This window comes from Pygoscelis adeliae, unplaced genomic scaffold (assembly GCF_000699105.1).
Source record: "Pygoscelis adeliae isolate BGI_AS28 unplaced genomic scaffold, ASM69910v1 Scaffold34, whole genome shotgun sequence".
Taxonomy (NCBI): domain Eukaryota; kingdom Metazoa; phylum Chordata; class Aves; order Sphenisciformes; family Spheniscidae; genus Pygoscelis; species Pygoscelis adeliae.
In genome coordinates, this window is record NW_008824658.1 from 5,623,750 (window position 1) to 5,636,981 (window position 13,232).

Consider the following 13,232-nt stretch of genomic DNA (forward strand, 5'->3'; position numbering starts at 1 on the left):
ACAACCGGCAGGGATTTGGCTTTCAGTGTCGTTCCTTAATTACAGTAATTGCCTAAGTGGAGATCTCGACGTCTCCCACTGTCCCACAGCCACAGCCCAGACTGCAGCAGTGGAGCAGCCTGTCACAGCTCATCCACCCGCCGAGCCTGGCCACATCCAGTGAAGATACACAAACGTCAGGGGGAGCAAAACTTGGCTTCATGGGCTTGGATAAGGGAAAAACATGACCTACAAAACCCAAACCAAAAGCATACAGCATTCAGTTTTCAAGAAAATATTTTGATTTTATGAAGTGACTCAAAGGGACTGTTGGTAAAATATATCTGGTAGATTCCAAAATGCAGCTGGCAGAGCAGTACATTATCTTTCAAAGCAGTGCTTATTTGATTTTCAGGTGTAGGGATTTTTAACATTTTTAATTTTTGATGATGCTAAATGGAAGTACCCATCAGAGGGGTCTCATGAGACTGGGCTGCTCTGGCAGGGAAGAAGCATTTCCTGAACACATACAGCCCTTAGTGAATCCTGCCATCCCTCTCCTGAGTGCTGCCTTAGCTCTGACTTTAAGGTATGATCTCCAAGCAGGGCATTGTACTCTGCTTGTAGTGACTTTAATAAGGAGCAGAGGAATCACTTAAAGAAATCTGTTAATACTTGATTTGGGTTTTTTTGTGCGTATGGGTTTTTTTCTTCTTTTTTTTTTTTTTTTTAAGGCTGGTTTTGTGTATAAACGTTAAATCCCTGCTTTCATGTTTGCACAAAAAACGGAGAGAGACATTTAGCTCTAATATAAGCAGCTAAAACTGCTTTGGAATATGGAATACTTTTTTTTTCTTTTTGTTTTTTAATTTAACTGTTTAGCTGCTCATGTATTTGGGGCTGCATCTTACTACTGAACTATAACTGGAAGGAGACGACATGCATCCAGGCATTCTCTGCAACTGAAGCTACATCATAGTATGTGCCCTTGCATCCTACTTTATGTTCTGAGAAGACTGTTTGCTTTTATTTAGCCACCAGATCTGTTTCGTTCCCTCTAGGATAGGGATTCTTCATTTACGCAACAGCAATATCCTGTTTTAACAGGCAACAACTTGTTGGATGGAGTGCTTGAGGCGTTGAGTGCCGAAACGCCCTGTCTGATATTTGTGGGGTGGTGTGCTTGCCCAGAGAACTGCATCCAAGTCTACAGCCAGAAAGACTATTAAGAGCACCCCTCATGTTCAGAGCTAGCTGTTTGGTTTGTGGTTTAAAGGAATAGTTTTCTGCTAACGTTGAATAGTCTGGAGTAAGGATTGGCAGGCGATTTCTAAAGCATTTGCAAGATTATGTAATAAGCTGCTTATTAATTTTGCATAACCAAAAAGTTTGGGAACATGGAATTTTAGTGCAACATCCTGGTATCAAGAGGACCAGCTTTATAAGTATGATTTATCTCCTTTGCCGTTTTAAAGTTATGAAATCTTGTCTAGAAAGACAGAAGGTGTACACCATTTCAGATTGTTTGACTTTGCTTCCCTAGAACAAATGACTGTGCTTGGATAAGAAAGTGGATTTGGTTGGTTTGTTCCTCTCGGGATCCTGTTTTCTCCTCTGTATACGATGAGACAGTGTTTTCAGTGGCAGAGGAAATGGGATGCATTAAATTTCTTGCGGGAGGCCATTGAACTAAGAATGGTCAGGGTTGAAGATGTGACAGTGAGGACCTACGTGGCAATGTGGGCATCCCTACCAAACAAAACATGGTGGAGAAAGCTGCCCCTGCAGTGCCCGCACCATTGGGCTGGTGCCTCGCTCCAGGCTTTGCAGAGAGCTGCGTTTGGCTGCTGAAGCAGGGTTGTGGCTGCCCTCCTGACTGCCCGACTTCACAGTGTAGCGTCCCTTCAGTCTTAATTTTTCTTAGCAAGCTCATTTTTTCCCCGTTGGTGAACAGAAAAGGAAAACCGAAGGTGAGGAATGACCATTTATCGATTTTGCGAACATAAATGATACCCATTTGCTGCTGTGAATTAGGGGGAGAGAGATGCTGCTGATGCTAGATGCCTGTCCTGGTTAGATTTCCTGAGCGGATGACTTGGGGCCCTAATGCTTTGCGTGACAGCGCGTAGATCCCTTGCAAGAAAAAGAAGACATGTTTCCGAGAAATGGTTTTAAAAAAAGTAGTTCTTCATTCGTGCAGTTATACAGATACGGGAACAACAGTGAACCCTTTGGAAAGGCACAGACAGTTTCTTTTGTTTACATATCTATTTGGTCTGCAGCCTGTTTCTCATCCTCGGTGGCAAATGCATGGTAATTGCTTCTGCTGGCTAATGAGCAAAATCAAATCACACTATTTGCTATAGCTACTTTCTTCAGGCTGTATTGAATTGGTAGGAGGTGGGTAGAAAATAAAACTGGCTGAAATGGGCTTAAGTTTCTTGTTGCATAAATGAATTGAATAAGTTTCTGAACACTGTAATTTCCCTTCTGTTTTTTTGTTTGTTTGTTTGTTTTTTTCCCCAGAAAATGGCTGTTCCACCTGCTTATGCTGATCTGGGCAAATCTGCCAGAGATGTTTTCACCAAGGGATATGGTAAATAAAGCCAAAATAAATTTTGTCTTTCGCCATCTACCTGATTCCTGAAACTGTTATGATTTTCTTACTTTTCCCTGATAAATATTCCAATAATTTCCATTAGAATCCAGAGAATGTTCTATCATAGCTTCACATTGCCCTTGCTGTCTGGAAAGGGAGGGTAACTTACTTTTCTTTTGAGAAAATTCTTCCTGTTCCACATGGGACTGTTTTGAAAGAAAATTGTGTGTTGTACTTTGACTGTTTCCTTGTATCATGAATAGTATCATTGATGTCAGTAGTTTGCTTACGAACAAAATGCTGCTCAGTATGAATGAAGACATTATTACCTAATTTGGTCCCAGTTATATTGCTGAGGTCAGGAGGATTAATCAGTCAAGTGCTATCTGAAGTGAGTACAAGCTGCATAATCTGCTTCATAAAAACATGTGGTTTGGTAATTGTACCCTTGGTTTATTTTTTTAATAGTTCACAGGCGATTTAGAAGGGAGTTTTAAGAAATAAATCAGAAGTGCTTTTCAAATTATATATAATTCATATTTTTTACTCATCTTCTAGGTTTTGGGTTAATAAAACTTGATTTGAAAACAAAATCTGAAAATGGACTGGTGAGTTTGGAACCACATTGAAATCCAAAACATTGCAATGTTCTTGTGTTTACTGTGTATTTCTTTTTAAAAGTACATAAGTATCCTTTACTCTCCCCTTATCGTTTTTCAGATGTATTAATAACCTTGCAAGTTACTTTGCATTTATAATTTTTGTCTAATATACGAGATTGTGCACAAATTAGAGTAGACGAATCTGTGAAGGGCTCCTTTGCAACCATGATAATTGCTTACTATAAAAATCACGTCGTTATTTGAGGCCATCGCCATGGCCTGTGCTCGGAGGAAGTGTCAGTGCCTCCCCCTTGCTTTACTGGATTGAACGAGCAGAAATATGCTGGTTTCTAATCGTGCTGCGCGCTCTTTTTCTTAGCAGTCGCTAAACAAGTATAGTTGCAATGTAACTGTGTATTGGAGCTAATATTTAGGCTCTGTCTGTGAAGCATTTGCAGACTCGCATGCTGATTCACAGATATACCTGCTACAGACTGGCACCTTACGCTGCTGGTAAGAGTTATCCACGTTCCTGTCCCATATCCATTCCCTTAGCGTGCAATGCTTTTTCTGCCTGACACTGAAATTTTTTGTGGGGCAAGAGTGTGTTGGTATTAACGACTAGCAAAGATGTTCTTAAATCTTCTGAGAACTCTGCAGTATTGAATAATATCCCAAATTATAATGACTAACAAGTTCTACAAGTACTTGCCTGCATGCAAATATATATGTATTTGCAAATATATATATATATATAAATAAAATGTATATATGTAATTTTTTTTTTCCTTTCAGGAATTTACAAGCTCAGGTTCAGCAAACTCAGAAACGAGCAAAGTTAGTGGTAGTTTGGAAACAAAATACAAATGGGTGGAATATGGATTGATGTTCACAGAAAAGTGGAACACCGACAACACACTAGGCACTGAGATTACTCTTGAAGATCAGGTAATTTTTGGCTCAAAAGATGCAATTTGCAAATTCACTTACGGCAATCTCTGATTACAAATCCAACCAGTGAATTTCTTTCCTGTTCAGCTTGCACGTGGCCTGAAGCTGACCTTTGACTCCTCCTTCTCTCCTAACACTGGGTAAGAAGTGAGTAAGCTTAAGTGACAAAAAAAGGCATTTTTTATTTTAATTTTTCCAGAATACTGTCTTGCTTCTTTACTCCTTCTGTCCTAAGATATCGAGACAGTTAATAATCAGCCCGTGTATGATGAAATCATGTACATCTGATTTAAATCTTAGTATTAACGATCCCCTTTTAATCCTAAGCTGTAGCAAGCAAGCTTTTAAATACAGTAACCTGAAAATTATAGTCAGAATTAGGGTGGGAAGAAAAGGTTCTGTTTGCACTCCTGTTGCGTATTTCTGGGCATGTCAGAGGATGAGCTACTGTCTGAATAAAAGCGCTAAACAAGTCAGCAGTAGTGCGAAGCTTAACAAGCTCCGGGAGCCAGTTGGCCACGGCTCTAATAGGTCGACACAGTAATTGGGCTCTTCTCCCGAGCTGAATTTATCATCTGAATTCTTGCTGGCCACAGTGTGCCTTGGTGGTGGATGAGTATTTCTGACACGGCGATTGGATGCCACGTTTTATGTGGGCCAGAGGGATTAAGCAGCAGCTGTAGGTTTAAATGTTGGTTTATTTTTTTTTCCCCCCGATTATCTTTTTGCAAGCAGTGCTGCCAGTGAGTCAAAACATTCTGCACATTAGCTTTCCAGAGCAGCACGCTGCACTTCAGGCTATCGGGTTAGAGTCCCAGTGGAGGTTTCACCCAGTCTTTGACTGCGTCCTGCATTGTAAACTGCTTCCAGTCCATTCCCGATTCTACATTAACAAAGTATTTTTGTATTTGTTAACCAGAATAATCTCTAGTGTTTGTTGATAATTATTTCTTAGCTGGTGGGATTCTTAAGAAAATAAGAAAGAAAAAACCTGTACGAGAATGACAAGTTACAGCTCTACAGCTATTTCTTAGGCACTTCACAGACACTGTAGTATCTGAGTTACAATGATTGCTTTGTGGGAGGACTATTATAATTGGAATAAATGGAGTGAGATTCAATCCCGGTGTGACCTGGTTTAGGTTGACAGGGATGCATCGTGTCTGAAATTGAGACACCTTCTCCCCCTTCTTTACTACTTACTGGCTGTGATGAGTCTTTCAACAGGGAAAGTCATTTTCAGGAGTGCCCCGGGTTAGCTTGCCTCTGTCCCTATTGACATTGGTGGCAGAGGCGCTGCTGACTTTTACAGAAGTTGCAGACGAGCTAATGCTGAGTGCTTTTGGCACTCCTGCTCTTTATTTCTGATTTTGCAAAACACAAATTCCTGAGTCCAAAATAACAATAATGCTAAAAAAGAGAGCAATCTCTATGTGGGTCTGATACGGCATTGAAACAGTTCTTGGAGAGTGTTTTTGCTAGCTGAAGTGAAAGGTTGATTTGAAATTTCAAATTAGCCTGGCTTTTCTGGAAAGATGTCGGTAAAAGACTTGGTCAAAGACAGAAGACACTTGTAAGGTAAAAAGAGAAGAAAAAGATCTTAAATAAGAGTAGCTGAATGTATTAGACGTAACTCTCTTGCCTTGTGAGGGTTTGCACCCTTGGTGTAAACTGACCTAAGGACACATGAGAAAACACTGTTCTGACCAATAGTATAAAAAGAAACAAGTGACTCAGGAAAGTTTATTTCTGCAGCCTTCTAATGGCTGTAACCATTAAACTTCATAAAGCATCCTAAGGAGAGAACGGGGTGTCAGAGCCACTGAAGCAGCCTCCTTCCTTAGCAGCAGAAACTTTCCCTCAGGATGCTGGAGGCAAAATAGTGATTTCTTGACGTCTGTCACAGTAAATGAAATTGCCCAAGTTCACTAGGTTTTTCTAAAAAGTACTTGTTTGGGACAGGCCAACTACTATTGACTTTCTGTGCCAAGCCTGTAAACTGCTACAGTTTCCATTCCTTCCCTGCATCTACCAAACATCCAAAACCACCAGATTAGTTGGAGATGAGGATTTGTTTTTGTCTCCTCCCGTCTGGTTTATTGTGCTGCTGCTTTTCGGAACACAGCCCAGAAGTGCTTAGTGGGGTGCCACACCGCGTTTTATTCCTTGATTGCAAATAATTGACTGTAGCTGAATTAGGGTTTTTCAAATGTGAAAGGTAAGAAGGTGACATGCCATGTGGCTCTCCAGGTATGCATACTTTGTCTTCAAGAACTATTACACTGAGTTAAAGTAACTGATTTGATTGAATTGCTACCTACGAGTGTACCTTTTCAAAGATAGGAGAGTCTTTCTTTTCTCTTTAGGAAAAAGAGCGCTAAAGTTAAGACGGGGTACAAAAGGGAACACATCAACATTGGCTGTGACATGGATTTTGATATTGCTGGTCCTTCAATACGTGGAGCCTTGGTGGTTGGCTACGAGGGGTGGCTGGCAGGTTACCAAATGACTTATGAGACAACGAAATCTAGAGTAACCCAGAGCAACTTTGCTGTTGGCTATAAGACCGATGAATTCCAGCTTCATACTAACGTGTAAGTATTGGCAGATGGGCATTAAAAAGGAATTTGAAAGGATTTTGCTGCTTACTAGAACAATGAAAGAGATGGAATTTCAGTAGTGGTGAAAGAGGGAATGGTGGATTTGAAGTTATTTCTTCATTTAAGATGGCAAGCTGCACTTTTTTAGCTGCATTAACTTTTCTTTGAATTATGTGGGTGAGGGAGTGCATGATGGAAGGAACTGGAACTCACTGGACACCCAAGCATCCAGTGTCTATCTTTCTAACAGATAAGGATTATTAGAATCTATTAATGGAATAATAAAACAAGTGGGTTTTAAAATATTCTTTGTGAAAGTTGAAATAAAAGCAATGCCTTCCTTTTGCACGTCAAAATCAAACAAAATGGAGGTTTGATCTGTAGATGAGAGAGTTAATCGGAGGGTGAACAAGAACAGACAAAAGGGAATGAATGGAAGAGATATGGACTGGGTTTGTTTTAGTACTGGAAGGGTTATAGTGTAAAAGTTTGTTTTGGTATTAGAACTCCTAATAATCTATTTACACAAGCATTTGTCCTTTCTGAATGTATGAACAGTGGGAAACCAGGACCAAATTCCATGAAAACCTTAATTTCTCTGTCTCCTGTTCCTCTTAAAAAAGCAATTTATGCCTTTGGGGAAGGCAGTTTTTAAGATTAGGCAATACCTAATCCATTCCCCTGGCCCCCCCTTTCCCATTCCCTTGGGTAATTGGATATTTTGCATGTAGCAGAGCTATTGCATGCTGTTCCCATTTGGGGGCTGAACAACTGTTCTGCCTTCCTGGAGCTGCTTCTTCAAAGGCTTTCTGTTCTGTTCATGCTGTTTTGCAGAGATCTGGTTTAGGAAGCTCACACTGCCTTACCGAACAATTGAACCTTCACAGCCCAGACAGTATGTTTGAAGGATTGCCAAAGCACAAAAATGTGGGCAGAAAACTTTCATCAAAACAATATGCAGGGCCCCCCTCCACTCAGTAGTTAGGAGTTATTCCTTCAAGCACAATGACTTTCAATTTTGTTATGCTGTATAGCAGCTCAAAATATTGTATTACTGGCTTTTGCTATAAAATGCTGTAATTATTATTAGTCTTAATTAAAGCAACAGCAGAAAATAACTTTGTAACAGCAGCGGGGGCTCAGATCTTACTGTACTGTTTCTTGGGATTCCTTGGGTTGCCGTTACTGTACGTGGATGATAAATCATCTTCAGGAGGACGCCTAGTTTGTTTGTTTAATATTCATACTCTACCAACTGACAGGCAAAACATAAAATGTGTGATATGAATAGAAATCTTCTTTATTGATTTTAATAGATTAGTTAGGTATTTGACATGTTTCCGCTTTGAAACGTGTCCGAGTTTTTATATAATCCCTGAAACAGTTGTGTGTGGAACGCCCATCACTAGCCTGCTCGGTTGTTATATCTAGACAGTTCAGTGTTTCACAGGGATGCTGTGGCAGAGCTGATAATTTAACTAGGTGGGGCTTGAAGCATCGTCTTTTGTTCCTGGCGGTATGCAGACCGGCTGGGGGCTTCAGCAAGTTACTTTCCTTAATGGTGCCTTAAGATATTAATTTTCATAGGGGGATAATGTTTTTTTATCTGCAGCTGAAAAGTGCTATTGTTACTATTAGAATTGGAAGGAGGTTTGACTTTTTTATTATTATTATTTTTTAATAATAATAACTAAAGGGAGGTAGGGCTGGATAATTTCTAGTTTTAAATATGACTTTCCTCGTTTTTTAAGCATAGCTCAGACCGCCCCCCCCTAATGTTGCAGGTCAAGACAGAGCTGTGTGGGAACCTTGCACAAAATCTGCCTGTATAACCAGCTCTCCTCAGTCCTTTTTAATCTCTCCTTTTCTTGAGAGCCAAGCACATGCAGTTATATGTGAGCTTCAGTCTTATCTGAAGTAAGTATCGTAGTTTTTCTGGAAGAATTGCTCTAACAATTTAAAAGGCTGCTGCTATTGCTTGAACTTTTAAATAGGCATATCACTACTGTTTGTGCAACTGTTACGAACTAAGGAACATCAGGCCAAAGGGGTAAAAGCGGGGAGATTCTAAGTCTGCCCCTATTTTTAAGGTTTTGAATACTCTACTAAGTGGACCCAGATTATTTAATAGTTTAGAAATAATCAGAAGTATTTTATTTGCAGAGGTCTTCCTGTGGTTTAAAGCCCGTTTTGTGCAATAGCGTTTGTATCCTCTTGTAAGAAAATGAGCGAAAACAGAAATTCAGATGCTCTCTGGTTTACAAGGAGTGCAAGGCTTTTAGAAGTCTTTTGCTCTTGTTTTTATGATCTGCATGCTCTAACGTTTTGCATTTTATTTACCACACTTTATTCCCTGCGTGACATTGGTGTCAGTAGTAATTGGAAGTTGTGCTACTCGGTAGCAGTGGTCGAAGGCTGTCATCATTCAGGTGTTGGCCAGTGCTCTCTGCAAAGTAAAATTAGTTTCATTTCAGTTTCTAGTAGAGAAATATCTGTAGTACAGAGGTACCGTAAGGATTAGCGCAAATGGTATTCGTTGGCAAAAGCGGATAGACTTGGACATTAAATTGGCATGTTCACTTCTGATACAGTTCATCTGTGCCTGGTAAAAGCACGCCGACGAGGCAGCGTTAGGATGACTGCCCAGGCTCGGTGAGTGGGGTACAGCCCTTTCGGGGCACTAGGGAGACGTATGCCTGGGAAAGTAATTATTTCGGAGACATGCAGAGAAGAATAAATCTCTGTACTACAAAGACTCCCATCTAGAGAGAAGGGAAATTTGGAACCTGTCACCATTTGTCTATTTTTGATAGTTTGTCGTGGCTTTTTTTCAGTTTCCTAAGTTGTTTGTTGAAATACAGTAGCCATCAATGAATGTAAGCATTTAAAAACGATTTCATAACCAATCTGGCCTAATGTCTCTATCTTAGTTGTTACAGGGATATTAAATGAGGTGTAAGTGAATGTTCTGCAAATATAGATCTGACTGGAAAAAAAAAAAAAGATGATTGTTTTGGGGTGCAGTTTAAAACTAGACTAATGCATTCCTTCCAGGAATGATGGAACGGAATTTGGAGGCTCCATTTACCAGAAGGTGAATGATAAACTGGAAACTGCCGTGAATCTTGCTTGGACAGCCGGTAACAGCAACACTCGCTTTGGAATAGCAGCCAAGTATCAGATTGACCCAGATGCCTCTTTTTCTGTGAGTGCTATGCATGTACATTTATACGCATCTGAAAATAGGCTCTTTAACGGAAACGTGAAGCAACCTTTACATCAGTAAAGTACGGTTTTGATGCAGTTCTGTGGTGTATAGTTGGCACATGTATCTATTTGTCTTGTCCTTGGCAGCACGAGAGCGCAGCTATTGGATTTTCCCTAAAAGTGACACAGAATGTTTCATCATATTATTGGGCACTGTTTTGAGATTTTGAGGCAAAATTAACTCTAGATTTTTTTTTTTGTGTGATTTAAAAGATGAAATCCTTTACCTGCTTAAAAGGTGTTATTTAATTTTCAAGTAGGAAGGACTTTGAAAAAAGATACCGAATTATTTACATACAGTATTTTTTCCCTTTAAGGCTAAAGTGAACAACTCCAGTCTGATCGGATTAGGATACACTCAGACTTTAAAGCCAGGTGAGTCCATGCAGAAGGAATTCAAACGTCAAGAAGTGATATTTTACAGCTGGACTCTAATATCTTAAAGGTCTTTTCCAACCTAAATGATTCTATGATTTTTAGTCTGGAAATATCAAAGAGGGTTTTTTTGTGACAAAATGTAAATGGTTTTGTAACATTGCTATTCTGCGTGGCAACCCAATGAAGAACTCTTCCAGGGACTGGTCTGTTAATTTTGGATGTCTAAGGGAAGCAGAATTATTAGAGACCACCATCCACTGACCAGTCAGATACTCTTTTATGTTGATACAAAGTATAGCTACAATTAGGTGGTTCACAGATAAGTCAACGCCTTGTTAGTACTTTCAGAGGCTTCCTATTACTGAGTTTATTTTGCTTGAAAATGTGCCTTTCTCAAGGTCTCCTGGTCCAGGAAAAGGACAATCTTACTGCTGTGAAATTGGTTTTAATATAGTCTAATAAATCTGCTGCCAGAATACCAAGCAGATTGACATGAGATATTGCAGTAGACAGGGCTTGGGCCTTTTCATACCTAGATTTTAAAGTAAGTGGTTTAGAAAGGTGGGTATGTATCAGTGTCCCAATTTTTCATAATACTGGACTCTAAAATTTGATTAATCAGTGGACCAGCAGCAGTGAACTGACTCAGAGCTTTAATTACTTGGAGTGATAAAAAGCAGAATCCAGCACTGTGGTTTGTTGTAACTTTCGTAATTCAGGAAGATTTCATATCTGCAAATTGTTTTAAAACACCCAGTCCTTACAAGGCTAGCCGCCAAATTACATTAACCTAGCTACCCAATAAATTAAAGCAGTAACACAGACGCTGCAGTTACTGAATGTAAAGCTCATTCCAAGTTTTAACAGCTGGTCTTTTCTCTCGCTTTTCTCTATTTCGCAGGTATCAAACTGACATTGTCAGCTTTGTTGGATGGCAAGAATGTCAACGCAGGTGGTCACAAACTTGGTCTAGGATTGGAATTCGAAGCATAAGGAGTGATTCTGCAATCGCTAATTTGAAAATACAGCATAGCTACCTTCAGAATATAGCGTACCTTTCAATGTTTTATGTCTGGGATGCAAGTATTGCTAAGTATCAGTCCTGCTAGTCCTGGTTAAAGACAGCTAAGCTTTAAAAATGATGTTGTTAAAGAGATGGAGACAAAAGCGTAAAAAAAAATCCTAATTCCAGGCTTTTTTTTTGAATGTTATTGCCCATCAGATGTGTCAGCTGCCACGATAGGAAGTAGGAAGGTATTGATTACCTCTACTAATGTACTGACTGCACAAGGAATATGCTAACGTGGTATAAAAACTGAGACGTTAAGAATCTCAGACCACTATATTGTACTGTTAATTCCGTAAGCAAAATGTTCTGACACTTAAGGTTTCAATTCACAATGGAATGTGCAAACTTGTCTGAAAAAGGGATTTGTTTAAAAATTTTTTTTTAGATAGGCATTTCATGAATGGTTTGTCTTTTTTGGTTATCTTACACCTACAGCTGTCTCCAGAACGCTTTAGGTTGTCCACCTTGTGTAAGTCCGTTGCGGAGGAGGTTTGATGTGACTCAGCCAATACTACCTGTCCTGTGTTGTGGTTCCTTTCCCTTGCACCGACTGGAAAGCTTGTAAGACAGGGCCATAATCAGGGAAGAGTCTTTGTAACTGCAATCACATAGTTGCATCACTAAATTTAAAATGGACTTTTGATTTATTACCACTTTTTTTGTAGCAACTAAATGGGTACATTTTTAGAGAGTCTTCCATTTTGTGTGGAACTAGACCCCAAAATGCTGTACTTGACACTACTAAAAATGGATAAAAAAAACCCAAACCCAACTTGAATAAAATATTGAAATGTCACCTTTTACTTTGTCTTTATACTAATTGTGAAAACAACGTAATATTAATTCTTGGCTCCAGAAGCAGACTGGCAACATCTTGGTGCATATTTTGTACCACACGAACAAAAAATGCTTAGTGGATTTAAGTTCCAGACATGGCCATGTTCTCAGTGCTCGCTAAGCTCTGGCAACTGCACATACGCATGTGTTTAGCTCACGGAGAAGAGAAGATAACGTGACTTGTTCATCTTTCTTCCATTCCAGAATTCACTAAGTTGAATTACCTTTCTATAAAGAAATAGGTGCGAGCAATGAACCGTTGTCAGGTGGGATAAACTTCAGTGGCTTTTCATTAAAACTTTGTATTTTTCCCTATGTAAGCAGTCGACGCGGGTGGTCTGCAGACAGCAAGAGGCTGTGGGTACAGGAGGATGTGCCCGATGAGGCAATGGCGTTAAGACATCATGAGATGGATAGATCCGCCTCAGCGACAGCCTGCAAGTTGTGCAACACCGGCTCTCTTCCCTCGTACCACAGGCTATTCTGGAGTATTTCCTAGTGTGACTTATCGCAAATATTTAACTTCACGCTCCTGGGGGACGTAGTCCTCTTCTAGATTTCACCAATCCGAACAGATCACATGCAACTAGCTCACAGTAACTTGGCAGATGCTCAGAATTAATTTATGTTCCTGTATGCTGTGTGCGGCTTGCGTTCCCTGTCCCCGTAAGCCTTCGGGCTCCTTGTTCTTCCTTCTTCTCCTGCTCGAGGCATCTGTGTTCTGGAATTTGTTCGCCCATGATCAGCCTCAAGGCTTCTCTCAGGGCGTGCATCACCTCACTTGGGGTGAGGGCAGGAAAGCGTTTTTCCATGTATCTATCGAATTCTGCAAAAAGCGCTCGGGAGCGGTACGGCGCGAAGCCCCGTCACCCACGCGGGCGCCGATGAACCGCACCCCAGGGCTGTGGCTTTGCGGGGGGGGGCCCGGCCCCTAACGTCGACCTCCGGAG

At 40.3% G+C, this 13,232-nt stretch overlaps 1 protein-coding gene across 1 annotated transcript; it reads left to right on the forward strand.

Moving 5' to 3' along the window:
- Positions 1–2,485: 2,485 nt before the first annotated feature.
- On the forward strand, positions 2,486–12,241 carry VDAC1 (voltage-dependent anion channel 1). Its single transcript, XM_009322719.1, has 8 exons — positions 2,486–2,575; positions 3,137–3,186; positions 3,976–4,128; positions 4,219–4,271; positions 6,498–6,725; positions 9,786–9,936; positions 10,316–10,373; positions 11,278–12,241. The coding sequence occupies exons 1-8, from the start codon at positions 2,509–2,511 to the stop codon at positions 11,367–11,369; spliced, it is 852 nt and encodes a 283-aa protein (XP_009320994.1). The 5' UTR covers positions 2,486–2,508; the 3' UTR covers positions 11,370–12,241.
- The last annotated feature ends 991 nt before the right edge of the window (positions 12,242–13,232 follow it).

Excerpts from the sequence above, each read along its gene's own strand:
- VDAC1 (XM_009322719.1), top strand. The coding sequence starts at position 2,509 with ATGGCTGTTCCACCTGCTTATGCTGATCTGGGCAAATCTGCCAGAGAT. Across the intron at positions 4,129-4,218 it reads AGATTACTCTTGAAGATCAG|CTTGCACGTGGCCTGAAGCT; the intron begins GTAATTTTTGGC and ends TTTCCTGTTCAG. Across the intron at positions 10,374-11,277 it reads CACTCAGACTTTAAAGCCAG|GTATCAAACTGACATTGTCA; the intron begins GTGAGTCCATGC and ends TCTATTTCGCAG.